The 14,410-nt window shown below is 44.4% G+C and overlaps 1 protein-coding gene across 4 annotated transcripts in view; it reads right to left on the bottom strand.

Moving 5' to 3' along the window:
• Positions 1 to 396: 396 nt before the first annotated feature.
• ATL3 (atlastin GTPase 3) overlaps positions 397 to 14,410 on the bottom strand; it is a 259,411-nt gene continuing 245,397 nt past the window's right edge. For 2 of the 4 annotated variants that reach the window (XM_069208037.1, XM_069208038.1), the window contains one exon: positions 397 to 729. In XM_069208037.1, the coding sequence (XP_069064138.1) occupies positions 637 to 729 (93 nt within the window). In that variant the 3' untranslated portion in view covers positions 397 to 636. The remainder of the gene's footprint in view (positions 730 to 14,410) is intronic. The other 2 variants (XM_069208040.1, XM_069208039.1) reach the window with 1 other exon arrangement.

The following is a 14,410-nucleotide window of genomic DNA, read 5'->3' as shown; positions in this document are numbered from 1 at the left end:
CTAACCACCCTCCCCCCCCCACCCCCTCACCCCCTCACCCCCTCGGTGGTAATAATTACCTACATGTCGCGGGCACCAATTGCTAGAGTAGGCACTTTTGGTTTCCCCACATAGTGATTGCACTGGGACTGGCCGTGCAATGGCAGAGAGGCAGAGTCAAAGTTGGTGTGGAAATGCCAACAGGGCTGAACTGCGATTAAGGTCAGTTTGTTCCCCCTTCAGCACTCACTCCACACACGTCTTCTATAAACCGGCGCGTCCAAAAGGTGAAATGTCTCGAAGGATAAATCTCCCTTCCATAAACTGCAGCAGTTTCTGTAAAAGGCACCCTCCGGTAGTGTTCATGAGTGTAAACGTATTTGTTTTCTTTTATGCGTAAATACTTTTTTTCTTTTTATACGGTTTAAAGTGCCCGAGAAGAAAGGCCGAAGCGGACTAAATTGGGCGAAGCAGGCACAAGAACCAGGGCGAAGCAGGCACAAGAACCAATCAAAACTAGCACTAGGAGTGAGATGACCGAATGCTGTGTGAGAATGACGTAGGCGCCACCCCGTGAGCCCCAAGCAGGATGCACAGGCTGGGCTGTAGGTTCGGATCAGTACTCTTCTGCACTTGCCCATCCATCCCACCGACTTCTCAGTTGCGCTTCTTGCCCTCAGATGGGGCTCCGACAGCTGTGTTGTCCCCTGCTCCCCGTCCTCGAGTCGAGTTATTAAAGCGGGTTTGAGCCTGTAACATTCAAGGAATAGAAAAAAACACGTTCACTCACTTGGCACGGATATGGGCAACCATTGTTAAAGTAACCATACTGTACTTCCACTAAATTTAACACGACTGGATCAATATTGCGTCATATGTAGTTCTCATCATCAACCTTGTTTGGTATCTTTGTGCATTCCTTAAGTTGCGAGGTTAGAGTGTGGAGAGCTCTCCACAGAGACTTATGAGGGGAGCAGAACGGATATAAAGACTTCGGCCCTTCAGGTGAAGTCTCTTTATTTGCTTGCCGAATGTCGTAATACATACACATTGCATAGACACAAACTAGCTCTCTAAACCTCAGCACTATAAAAATAAAGCATACACTCCTCTTCATAATACTTTTACACCGGTAGGGTCAGATCTTCTTCAGGCAGGGTCCCAGTATGTCTTGGATGCAGGATTGCTAATCAAACGCTCTATGCACAGCTAAAGGAAAGTGCGACATACGTGTGTGACTCCAGGTTCCGCCCCTATTGTTCCCACAGCTCTCCACAATTGGTTTTCCATACAACAAAGATGGACAGCTGGGTCGAACGCAAGATCATAAGGAGAAAGTGACCCATCGTAACCAGTACAAAACTCAGTGTTGAGAATCTACTACTCATAAGCTCAGCCCACTTCCTCCATACTCACGGGAAGATTTTAAAATCACAAAAGGACCATTTGCTCAGATATACAAAAGAACCTGAGGGATCAAGAAAAAGTTTTCATTTTTTTTTTTTTTAACTTCAAGGAAGGATCATAGGGGATTGAGGGAACTGAGCATGCTTCAAGTAAGAATAAGGAAAGGAGGAATTGAAGGGACTGTGAATGAAGTAAAAAGTGAGGTGTAATAGTGGTGGCTCAAGATAAGTTCAATTTTTTTCGCTGTGGCAAAAAAGTCACTCGTCTAATAGAGCATTGTGTTATGCAAAGAATACGTCCCATATAGTTAATGGTGAAACGGGACACTTAGGTCCCAGTGACCAAGGGGCAGAAAATTCACTAGGTTGATAATGTTGAAACAAGTGTGAAGAACACCATATTGGTAGTAGGTGAAAAAGGTGTGCATGAGAAAGTGGTTATGCCAAACTGAGCTAAATGGGCAGAAAGTGATCGACCTGATTAATGCGAGGATTGAGGTGGTGAGGAAATAAACCTTGAGGAAGTAGACATCACTCTGGGAGGTTATGGGAAGTTCATGACTGGCTTTCTTGGATTTACTCATATAAAGATCAATTTCAAGTGATGGGAAACTATAGGTAACATTTAAGGGACAAAAAAAAGAAGGAATGATTTGAGCAGATGGTAACAGAAATAAATCTCGGTCCAAATTCTCCTGAGCAGGCGATGCCAGTTTCACACTAGAAGTAAGATGAAGGTAAAATTGAAATGCCTCCCTGAAACTTTGGGGATAGATTGGGTTTATTAAAAGGTTCTGAGCACAAGATTACACTAACAAAATGCACAGAGGTATGGAAAGACCCCAATCTTATGCATAACCCATTAAAAAAAAAAAATAGTAACTGAAGCAAAAAGGGGTTAATTGAGATGTGGGCTGCAAAAATGGCTTGTATAAGTGGTCATGACAATTAAAGCTGGGAACATTTAGGGCTGTGTCATGTGTCAACATCCTAGTCCTCAAAAGGAACTATATATACATATATACATATGGAAAATGTCCCTTACCCAGTGTACATCTGTTCGTGGCATGAGACGCTGCAGATTCACATGCTGTGCATATCCCGCCATCTAGTGTTGGGCTCGGAGTGTTACAAGTTGTTTTTCTTCAAAGAAGTCTTTTCGAGTCACAAGATCGAGGGACTCCTCCCATTTCGGCTCCATTGCGCATGGGCGTCGATTCCATCTTAGATTGTTTTCCCCGCAGAGGGTGAGGTAGGAGTTGTGTATATAGTAATAATGCCCATGCAATGGAGTGAGTATGTTCACATAATGTGACTAAAAGTATTATATTTACAAATTTACAAATGTACGAGTTTAACTTTGATCAACTTACACCGGCTACAGGCTCCCGGGGAGGTGGGAGGGCGCATGTGAATCTGCAGCGTCTCATGCCACGAACAGATGTACACTGGGTAAGTGAAATTTTCTGTTCAATGGCATGTGTAGCTGCAGATACACAAGCTGTGCATAGACTAGTAAGCAGTTATCTCCCCAAAAGCGGTGGTTTAGCCTGTAGGAGTTGAAGTTGTTTGAAATAAAGTTCTTAGTACTGCTTGTCCTACTGTGGCTTGTTGTGGTGTTAACACATCCACGCAGTAATGTTTAGTGAATGTATGAGGCGTAGACCATGTGGCTGCCTTACAGATTTCTGTCATTGGTATATTTCCATTTTGCGTTTTCTTTTGTTGCGAATAGGTCTATTTGCGGTGTTCCCCAGTTTTTTAGGTAGGTTTGGAGTATCTGGGGATGAATCTCCCATTCGTGGATCTGTTGGTGATCTCGACTGAGATTGTCTGCCAACTGGTTCTGAATTCCTGGGATGTATTGCGCTATTAGGTGAATGTGATTGTGATTCGCCGAATGCCACATTTTTTGTGTTAAGAGAGACAGTTGTGATGAGTGTGTGCCTCCTTGTTTGTTTAAGTAATACATTGTTGTCATGTTGTCTGTTTTGACAAGAATGTATTTGTGGGCTATTAGCGGTTGAAATGCTTTAAACGCTAGAAACACTGCTAGGAGTTCTAGCTGATTTATGTGAAGTTGTTTCTGCTGAGTGTCCCATTGTCCCTGGATGCTGTGTTGGTTGAGGTGTGCTCCCCACCCTACCATAGAAGCATCTGTTGTGATCACGTATTGAGGCACTGGGTCCTGGAAAAGCCGCCCTTGATTTAAATTGATATGATTCCACCATTGTAGCAAGGTGTGTGTTTGGCGGTCTATCAACACTGGATCTTGTAGTTGACCCTGTGCTTGTGTCCATTGTGTTGCTAGGCACTGTTGTAAGGGCTGCATGTGTAATCTTGCGTTTGGGACAATGGCTATGCATGAGGACATCATGCCTAGTAGTTTCATCACTCATTTTTCCTGATACTTCTGGTTTGGGTATATGCTTTGTATAACGTTTTGGAATGCTTGTACCCTTTGTGGACTTTGAGTGGCAATCCCTTTTTTTGTGTTGATTGTTGCTCCTAAGTATTGTTGTATTGGACACAGCTGTAGGTGTGAGTTTTGGTAGTTTAGTGAGAAACCTAGTTTGTGAAGTGTTTCTATGACATTTTTTGTGTGTTGAAAACACTGTTCCTGTGTGTTGGTTTTGATTAGCCAATCGTCTAGATACGGGAACACGTGTATGTGCTGCCTTCTGATATGTGCCGCTACTACTGCAAGGCATTTTGTAAATACCCTTGGTGCTGTTGTTATTCCGAATGGTAACACTTTGAACTGGTAATGTACTCCTTGGATTACAAACCTTAAGTATTTCCTGTGTGAAGGATGTATGGGTATATGGAAGTACGCATCTTTGAGATCTAATGTGGTCATGTAGACTTGTTGTTTGAGCAAGGGGATTACGTCTTGAAGTGTTACCATGTGAAAGTGATCTGATTTGATGTAAAGATTTAGTGTTCCGAGATCTAATATGGGTCTTAGAGTTTTGTCCTTTTTGGGTATGAGAAAGTACAGGGAGTAAACCCCTGTTCCTTTCTGATGATTGGGTACTAGTTCTATTGCATCTTTTTGTAACAACGTTTGAACTTCTATCTGTAATAGATCCATGTGTTGTTTGGACATGTTGTGTGTTTTTGGAGGCACATTTGGTGGTAATTGTAGGAATTCTATGCAATAGCCATGTTGGATGATGGCTAGGACCCACGAGTCCATTGTTATTTCCTTCCAATTTTGGTAAAAATCTGTTAGTCTCACCCCCCCACCGGTGTTACGTGTTGAGGATTTGTGACACTGAAGTCACTGTTTGTTTTGAGGGGTCTTTGGACTTTGGAACTGTCCACCTCTGTATTGTCCCCGAAAGCCTCTTCTGTAATACTGGCTCTGGTATGTGGGCCTGGTTTGTGAAGTTGAGGGTTCTGTGGTTTGGCCCCGAAACCCCCCTCTAAATTGTGTCTTCCTAAAAGTCCCTCTTCTTTGTGGGGAGTAGAGCGCGCCCATGGCTTTGGCCGTATCTGTATTTTTTTTCAGCTTCTCGATAGCTGTGTCCACTTCCAGCCCAAACAACTGCTGTCCATTAAAATGCATATTAAGCACAGCCTGTTGGATTTCGGGCTTGAATCCTGAGGTGCGCAGTCTCCGAATTGTCACTGCTGTATTTACAGTTCTTGCAGCTGTGTCTGCTGCGTCCATTGCTGAACGTATCTGGTTATTTGAGATACTTTGGCCCTCTTCTACCACTTGTTGTGCACGTTTTTGGAATTCTTTTGGCAGATGTTCAATAAAGTGTTGCATTTCATCCCAGTGGGCTCTGTCATATCTTGACAGCAAAGCTTTGAATTAGCAATGCGCCATTGATTGCCTGCTTGTGCTGCCACTCTTTTTCCCACTGCGTCGAACTTGCGACTTTCTTTGTCGGGTGGTGGTGCATCTCCGGAGGTGTGCGAATTCGCCCTTTTACGTGCTGCGCCAACTACTACTGAGTCCGGTGTCAGTTGCTGCGTAATGTACATAGGGTCTGTTGGTGGAGGCTTGTAATTTTTCTCCACCCTAGGAGTGATGGCCCTGCCTTTAACGGGTTCTTGAAATATTTGCTTTGTGTGTTTCACCATTCCCGGTAGCATCGGAAGACTCTGGTACTGACTATGTGTGGACGACAGAGTATTAAATAAAAAGTCATCTTCGATAGGTTCAGCGTGCAAAGCAGCTGCTCTGGACACCACCTGCGTGTAAGCAGTACTGTCTTCAGGTGATGATGGTCTTGCTGGTTAACAGTCGGGACTGTTATCTGACACAGGCGCATCATAAAGGTCCCATGCATCTGGGTCATCTTGGCTCATGCTTGTGTGTGTTGGAGACTGCACCATAGGTGGGCTAGCGATTGGTGATGATTGCGGTGAGCATTGAGGTGATGGTGTTGGAGTTACTTGTTTTGCCACCTTTGCTTGTGGTGGTTTATCCTTCTCTTGGAAAGCCAGTTTCCTTTTCATCCTTATAGGAGGGAGAGTTCTTATCCTCCCTGTCTCCTTTTGGATATGGAGCCTTCTCTGTGTATAATCTGGCTCCCCTGCTTCTAGCTCCTGTCCGAATTTATGGCTTTGCATTTGTGTGGAAAGCCCTTGCTCCTCGGTGTAGGAACTTGTTTTCGGCACCGAAGCCGGATGTTTAGGTATCGAAACCTTTTCCACCGTCTTTTTCAGCTCCGAAGCCACTTTTTTGTGTTTCGGCATTCCGATTTCTCAGTGCCGACTCATCTCGGTACCGGTCTCTCGATGTCGAGATTGTTCTGACCCGGTGTCTCGGGCCGAGTCTTTTCTGTGCCGGTATCTCGACCGGAGTCGGATGACTTCGACACATGTGTGCCCTTTTTCGGTGCCGATGGACGGTCACCGATTCCTTGGGTTAAGCCATGGCCTGCTGGCGGTGGCGTCCCCTGGGCTCTGATGATTTTACCGTGAGTTCTGGCCGGGGATGTTTTACTCACGGTTTTCGGTGTCTGTTGTTTCTGCCTCGTCCGAGTCAGCAATGGAGAAGGTTTCTTCTTCCTCCAACTCTTGGTGTCCTGACGGTGTCGACGCCATTTGAAGCCTTCTCGCTCTCCGGTCCCTCAGCGTTTTCCTTGATCGAAACGCTCGACAGGCCTCACACGTATCCTCTTTGTGTTCGGGAGACAAACACAAATTACAGACCAAATGTTGATCTGTGTAAGGATACTTGTTGTGGCATTCGGGGCAGAAGCGGAATGGGGTCCGTTCTATTAGTCTTGTAGACGCACGTGGTTGGGCCGACCAGGCCCCGCCGGCGAATCGAAACCCCGAAGGGCCACCGGAGCTCTTCAAAATTCGGTGTCGATCTGTGATAACTAACCCGATACCGAACGCAAAAAATACCGTCAAATTTTTCTGATATCTAACTAACTTTCCGAACCGAAACACAGAGTGAAGAGGAACACGTCCGAACCGGATGGCGGAAAGAAAACAATCTAAGATGGAGTCGACGCCCATGCGCAATGGAGCCGAAATGGGAGGAGTCCCTCGATCTCGTGACTCGAAAAGACTTGTTCGAAGAAAAACAACTTGTAACACTCCGAGCCCAACACTAGATGGCGGGATATGCACAGCATGTGTATCTGCAGCTACACATGCCATCGAACATATATGGAAAATGTCACTTACCCAGTGTACATCTGTTCGTGGCATTAGTCGCTGCAGATTCACATGCTGTGCACATCCCTCCATCTGGTGTTGGGCTCGGAGTGTTACAAGTTGTTTTTCTTCGAAGAAGTCTTTTCGAGTCACGAGATCGAGGGACTCCTCCCATTTCGGCTCCATTGCGCATGGGCGTCGACTCCATCTTAGATTGTTTTCCCCGCAGAGGGTGAGGTAGGAGTTGTGTATACTAGTAATAGTGCCCATGCAATGGAGTGAATAGGTATGTACCTAATGTAGTTTAAAGTTATGTATTTACAAATTTACAAGTGTTGAAGATCAACTTCTAAACGGCTACAGGCTCCCGGGGAGGCGGGTGGGCGCATGTGAATCTGCAGCGACTAATGCCACGAACAGATGTACACTGGGTAAGTGGCATTTTCCGTTCGATGGCATGTGTAGCTGCAGATACACATGCTGTGCATAGACTAGTAAGCAGTTATCTCCCCAAAAGCGGTGGCTCAGCCTGTAGGAGTTGAAGTTGTTTGAAACAATGTTCGTAGTACTGCTTGACCTACTGTGGCTTGTTGTGCCGTTAACACATCTACACAGTAGTGTTTGGTAAATGTATGAGGCGTAGACCATGTAGCTGCCTTACATATTTCGGTCATTGGAATATTTCCTAGAAAGGCCATGGCAGCACCTTTCTTTCTGGTTGAGTGTGCCTTTGGTGTAATAGGCAGTTCTCTTTTTGCTTTAAGATAACAGATTTGAATGCACTTAACTATCCATCTAGCAATGCCTTGTTTAGAAATTGGATTTCCTGTATGAGGTTTTTGAAAAGCAATAAATAATTGTTTCGTTTTTCAAATAAGTTTTGTTCTGTCAATGTAGTACATTAACGCTCTTTTGATGTCTAATGTATGTAGTGCTCTTTCAGCTACAGAATCTGGCTGTGGAAAGAGCACTGGTAATTCTACTGTTTGATTCAAGTGGAACGGTGATATGACTTTTGGTAGAAATTTAGGATTTCTCCGTAGAACTACTTTATGCTTGTGTATTTGAATAAATGGTTCCTGTATGGTAAATGCTTGAATCTCACTTACTCTTCTTATAGATGTAATGGCAATTAAAAATGCAACTTTCCATATTAAGTATTGTATTTCACAAGAGTGCATGGGCTCAAAAGGTGGACCCATGAGTCGTGTTAAGACAATGTTGAGGTTCCATGAAGGAACTGGTGGTGTTCTTGGTGGTATAATTCTCTTTAGGCCCTCCATAAACACTTTTTTGACTGGTATCCTAAATAGTGAAGTTGAGTGCGTAATTTGCAGGTAAGCTGAAATTGCGGTAAGATGTATCTTAATGGAAGAAAAAGCTAGCTTTGACTTTTGCAAATGCAGTAAGTATTTTACAATGTCTTTGGCAGACGCGTGTAAGGGTTGAATTTGATTATTATGGCAGTAATAAACAAATCTTTTCCACTTATTTGCATAGCAATGTCTAGTGGTAGGTTTCCTAGCTTGTTTTATGACCTCCAGACATTCCTGTGTGAGGTCTAGGTGTCCGAACTCTAGGACTTCAGGAGCCAAATTGCTAGATTCAGCGATGCTGGATTTGGGTGTCTGATCTGCTGTTTGTGTTGCGTTAACAGATCTGGTCTGTTTTGTAGTTTGACATGAGGCACTACTGAGAGGTCTAGTAGTGTTGTGTACCAGGGTTGTCTTGCCCATGTTGGCGCTATTAGTATGAGTTTGAGTTTGTTTTGACTCAACTTGTTTACCAGATATGGAAGGAGTGGGAGAGGGGGAAAAGCATAAGCAAATATCCCTGACCAACTCATCCATAACGCATTGCCCTGAGACTGATCTTGTGGGTACCTGGATGCGAAGTTTTTGGCATTTTGCGTTTTCCTTTGTTGCAAATAGATCTATTTGTGGTGTTCCCCAACTCTGGAAGTAAATGTTCAGTATTTAGGGGTGAATCTCCCATTCGTGGATCTGTTGGTGATCCCGAGAGAGATTGTCTGCTAACTGATTGTGAATTCCTGGAATAAATTGTGCTATTAGGCGAATGTGGTTGTGAATCGCCCAATGCCATATTTTCTGTGTCAGGAGACACAACTGCGTTGAGTGTGTCCCTCCCTATTTGTTTAGGTAATACATCGTTGTCATGTTGTCTGTTTTGACAAGAATGTGTTTGTGGCTTATTATGGGTTGAAAAGCTTTCAGCGCTAGAAATACTGCCAATTGTTCCAAGTGATTTATGTGAAACTGTTTTTGCTGAGTGTTCCATTGTCCTTGGATGCTGTGTTGATTGAGGTGTGCTCCCCACCCTATCATGGAGGCATCTGTGGTTATTACATATTGTGGCACTGGGTCTTGGAAAGGCCGCCCTTGGTTTAAATTTATACTGTTCCACCATTGAAGCGAGATGTATGTTTGGCGGTCTACCAACACCAGGTCTAGAAGTTGACCCTGTGCCTGTGACCATTGTGATGCTAGGCACTGTTGTAAGGGCTGCATGTGTAACCTTGCGTTTGGGACAATGGCTATGCATGAGGACATCATGCCTAGGAGTTTCATCACCGTCTTGACTTGTATTTTTTGTTTTGGATACATGGTCTGTATTAAATGGTGAAATGCCTGAACCCTTTGTGGGCTTGGCGTGGCAATCCCTTTTGCTGTGTTGATTGTCGCCCCTAAGTATTGCTGTGTTTGACACGGCAGAAGGTGTGACTTTGTGTAGTTGATTGAGAAACCTAGTTTGTGGAGGGTTTCTATGACATACTTTGTGTTGTGAACACCGTTTTAGCGTGTTTGTTTTGATTAACCAATCGTCTAGGTACGGGAACACATGTATTTGCTGCCTTCTGATATGTGCAGCTACGACTGCTAGGCATTTTGTAAAAACTCTTAGCGCAGTTGTTATTCCGAATGGCAACACCTTGAACTGGTAGTGTACCCCTTGGAATACAAACCTTAAGTACTTTCTGTGTGAAGGATGTATCGGTATATGGAAATATGCATCCTTTAGGTCTAGTGTTGTCATGTAGTCTTGTTGTTTGAGCAGTGGGATTACGTCCTGTAATGTCACCATGTGAAAGTGATCTGATTTGATGTAGGTATTTAATGTTCTGAGATCTAATATAGGTCTCAGACTTTTGTCTTTTTTGGGTATGAGAAAGTACAGAGAGTAAACTCCTGTTCCTTTCTGTTGGTTTGGTACTAATTCTATTGCCTCTTTCTGTAGCAACGCCTGAACTTCTAGTCCTAGAAGATCTATATGTTGTTTTGACATATTGTGTGTTTTCGGTGGGACGTTTGGAGGGAATTTGAGAAATTCTATGCAATAACCATGCTGGATAATTGCCAGTACCCAAATATCTGTTGTTATTTCCTCACAATGTTTGTAAAAATTGCTTAGTCTCCCCCCTACAGGTGTTATGTGTTGGGGATGTGTGACTTGTAAGTCACTGCTTATTTTGAGGAGTTTTGGGACTTTGGAACTTTCCTCTATTTTTTTGGAACTGTCCCCCTCTATATTGTCCCCGAAAACTTCCACGCCGATATTGGCTCTGATAAGTGGGCCTTGTTTGTGAGGTCGTGGGTTCTGTGCTTTGCCCTCGAAACACCCCTCAAAACTGTGTTTTTCGAAATGTGCCTCTGCTCTGTGGGGAGTAGAGTGCGCCCATGTCTTTGGCCGTGTCAGTGTCCTTAAGTTTTTCGATAGCAGTGTCCACCTCCGGCCCAAACAACTGCTGTCCGTTAAATGGCATATTCAGCACAGCTTGCTGTATTCCTGGTTTAAATCCTGATGTACGCAGCCATGCATGTCTCCTTATTGTTACTGCTGTGTTGACAGTTCTAGCAGCTGTGTCTGCAGGATCCTTAGATGACCGTATCTGATTGTTGGAGATACTCTGTCCTTCTTCTACTACTTGCTGTGCTCTTTTCTGGAACTCCTTGGGCAAATGTTCTATAAAATGTTGCATTTCGTCCCAATGAGCCCTATCGTATCTGGCCAACAAAGCCTGTGAATTTGTAATACGCCACTGGTTTGCTGCCTGTGCCGCCACCCTTTTGCCTGCTGTGTCGAATGTGCGACTTTCCTTATCTGGAGGTGGTGCATCTCCTGAAGTATGTGAGTTTGCGCTATTGCGAGCTGCCCCTACTACAACTGAGTCCGGTGTTAGCTGTTGTGTGATGTACACGGGGTCTGTTGGTGGCGGTTTATATTTTTTCTCCACTCTTGGAGTAATGGCCCTTCCTTTTACAGGCTCCTCAAACACTTGTTTGGAGTGTTTTAGCATCCCGGGTAGCATGGGAAGACTCTGGTACTGGCTGTGTGTGGACGACAGTGTATTAAATAGAAAGTCGTCTTCAATGGGCTCTGCATGTAGGCTGACATTATGAAATGCCGCTGCCCTCGACACCACTTGTGCGTAGGCTGTACTATCTTCTGGTGGCAACGGTCTAGCTGGATAACGGTCAGGACTATTATCTGACACTGGTGCATCATAAAGGTTCCATGCGGCAGGGTCATCTTGACTCATCCCTGTGTGGGTCGGGGATTGCATCATAGGTGGAGTGGCTACCGGTGATGGTTGCGGAGAGCGTTGTGGAGATGGTGGCGGGGTAACTTGTTTAGCCACCTTTGCCTGTGGCTGCTTGTCTTTCTCCTGGAAGGCAAGTTTGCGTTTCATCCTAATAGGAGGGAGAGTGCTGATCTTTCCCGTATCTTTTTGGATGTGGAGCCGTCTTTGGGTGTAGTCTGGCTCCATTGCCTCTAATTCCTGTCCAAATCTATGTATTTTCATTTGTGAGGACAGTCCTTGTTCCTCTGTGTAGGAACTTGATTTCGGTTTCGAAGCCGGATGTTTCGGTATCAAAACCTTTTCGGCTACCTTTTTTGGTTCTGACAAAACCTTTTTTGTTTTCGGCGTCGTGGTCTCTCGGTGCCGACTCATTTCGGTGCCGCTATCTCGATGCCGAACTTGCTCGGAGCCGCTATCTCGGGCCCGAGATTGCTGTGTGGCGGTATCTCGACCGGAGTCGGATGACTTCGACACCAGTGTGCCCTTTTTCGGTGCCGATGTTCGGTCACCTATTTTCCGGGTTAAGCCATGGCCTGTTGGCGGTGGCGTCCCCTGGACTTTTGTGCTCTTTTCGTGAGTTTTATGTTTCGACGTCTTACTCACGGTTTTCGGTGTTTCTTCGGGATCGATCTCATCCGAGTCCGATTCCTGGATGGAGAAGGTTTCTTCCTTCTCCTCGAAACACCCTTGTCCTGTCGGCGCCAACGCCATTTTGCAGTCTTCTTGCTCTTCGGTCTCTTAGTGTCTTCCTGGACCGAAACGCTCGACAGGCTTCACAAGTATCTTCCTTGTGTTCCGGCGACAAACACAAGTTACAGATTAGATGCTGATCTGTATATGGATACTTGTTATGGCATTTTGGGCAGAAGCGGAATGGGGTCCGTTCCATCAGCCTTGAAGAGACACGTGGCCGGGCCGACCAGGCCTCGACGGGGTATCGAAAAAACCCCGAATGGCCACCGGAGCTCTTCAAAAGTCGGTGTCGATCTGTTGTAACTAACCCGATACCGAACGCAAACAATACCGAATTTGTAAATTTGTAAATATAATACTTTTAGTCACATTATGTGAACATACTCACTCCATTGCATGGGCATTATTACTATATACACAACTCCTACCTCACCCTCTGCGGGGAAAACAATCTAAGATGGAGTCGACGCCCATACGCAATGGAGCCGAAATGGGAGGAGTCCCTCGATCTCGTGACTCGAAAAGACTTCTTCGAAGAAAAACAACTTGTAACACTCCGAGCCCAACACCAGATGGCGGGATGTGCACAGAATGTGTATCTGCAGCTACACATGCCATCGAACACACACATATATATATATATATATATACACTAAACACTATTAAGGCTCTGCCAGTTTTGGAAGAAAGGAATTGTTTACTGTATGGCTTTATCGTCAGTTTATCACCATGTTTTTACATGATTACTTCTGGCATTTGACTACATGAAGCTCCTTTGGGGGCATTCAAATTTAAGAGACTGTCTTTTGGCACAACAATGGTCCTCTAAGGGGTCATGAACAAGGTGCTTTAAGCTGTGGAATAAGTTAGGTTCCCCCAGGACAATATTTTGGTGCATGAGAAGAACAGAAAAATAATCATGATAAGGTATTGTTGATGGTTTTAATTAGCTTGCACAATTCTGGGTTGACGATCATCAGGAATATATGCTAGCTCCAGTGGTCACAGTTTTCTATTGCCATACCATTTCAGATGAGGGTTTCCAGCCTATGCTGAACCTAGCCAGATCAATTGTGGGAGCACCTATTTCCAAAGACAAAGAAGGAATAGTTTCTTACCTGTAACTCAATTTTTCCCTGTAGGGTATTTCCAAGATAATCAAAAGCGTAGAATAGTTCCACCTGCCTAGGGAGACCCCGGAGCACTTTTTCCAATATATCTTCTTCAGATGTTTGCCTTACTTCGGGAAGGCCTGTAAAGTCACTTAAGAATCTCAAAAGCATGGGTGAGATGATTGAGCCTTGAGGGACCCCTGCTTTTGTCACATAGGGTTTGGACGAGAAAGGGGGAGTGTGGATGACATTTGTTCTGTTTTGAAGATGGATGTGACACAGTCAAAAGCAGTTCCCTCTATGCCGGCTTTGTAGAGTCTTTGTATTAGGGTTTCATGGTCAACTGTGTCAAAGGCAGCTGAGTGGCCCAGAAGAAGTAGTGCAGCAAATCCATTGCGGTCTATTGTGTTTTTAAGATCATCCCAGATGGCGATGAGAGCAGATTCAGTGCCTCTTTCTGGGCGGAATTCAGTTTGGTAATCTGAAAGACTTTCTGAAGACTCGCTCTTTTGACTCATCTTGGGAAAAGCCCCCTATACTTACGAAAATATAGGACCATCTCATCTCACTCTGTCATTCACAGTTCAGAAAATAAGGGAAGATTGAACACACAATGGTCCTTCTATAAACAATACTTACACTGAGCATGTTTCCTTCATAGACAGCTGTGAAGTTTTATCATGTCTGGCTTCTAGAAGAATCTTTAGAGGTTTCTAAATAGCACTGCAGGAACTACATGTTGACTGAGTAAACATTCAATGCCTGTAATTACTGAGCATCTCTACAGAGATAGTAGAAAAACAAAGAAGCAAGGGCCTCCAAAAATCAATTATATGATAGAGAATTTTAAACAATAAGTGAATTTATGAACAATAATCAATGCTGAGAACTATTTTCTTGTAAACATGAACTCTGAGTGTAGTTTTCAGCAATGTACACAGACTGTTTTTGCATGCAAGACCATTGAGATATGGTGAAATGGTAAAAGGATT

The sequence above is a fragment of the Pleurodeles waltl genome, chromosome 9, assembly GCF_031143425.1.
Source record: "Pleurodeles waltl isolate 20211129_DDA chromosome 9, aPleWal1.hap1.20221129, whole genome shotgun sequence".
In the NCBI taxonomy this organism is placed as follows: domain Eukaryota; kingdom Metazoa; phylum Chordata; class Amphibia; order Caudata; family Salamandridae; genus Pleurodeles; species Pleurodeles waltl.
This window is presented reverse-complemented; position numbering and strand designations above follow the sequence as displayed.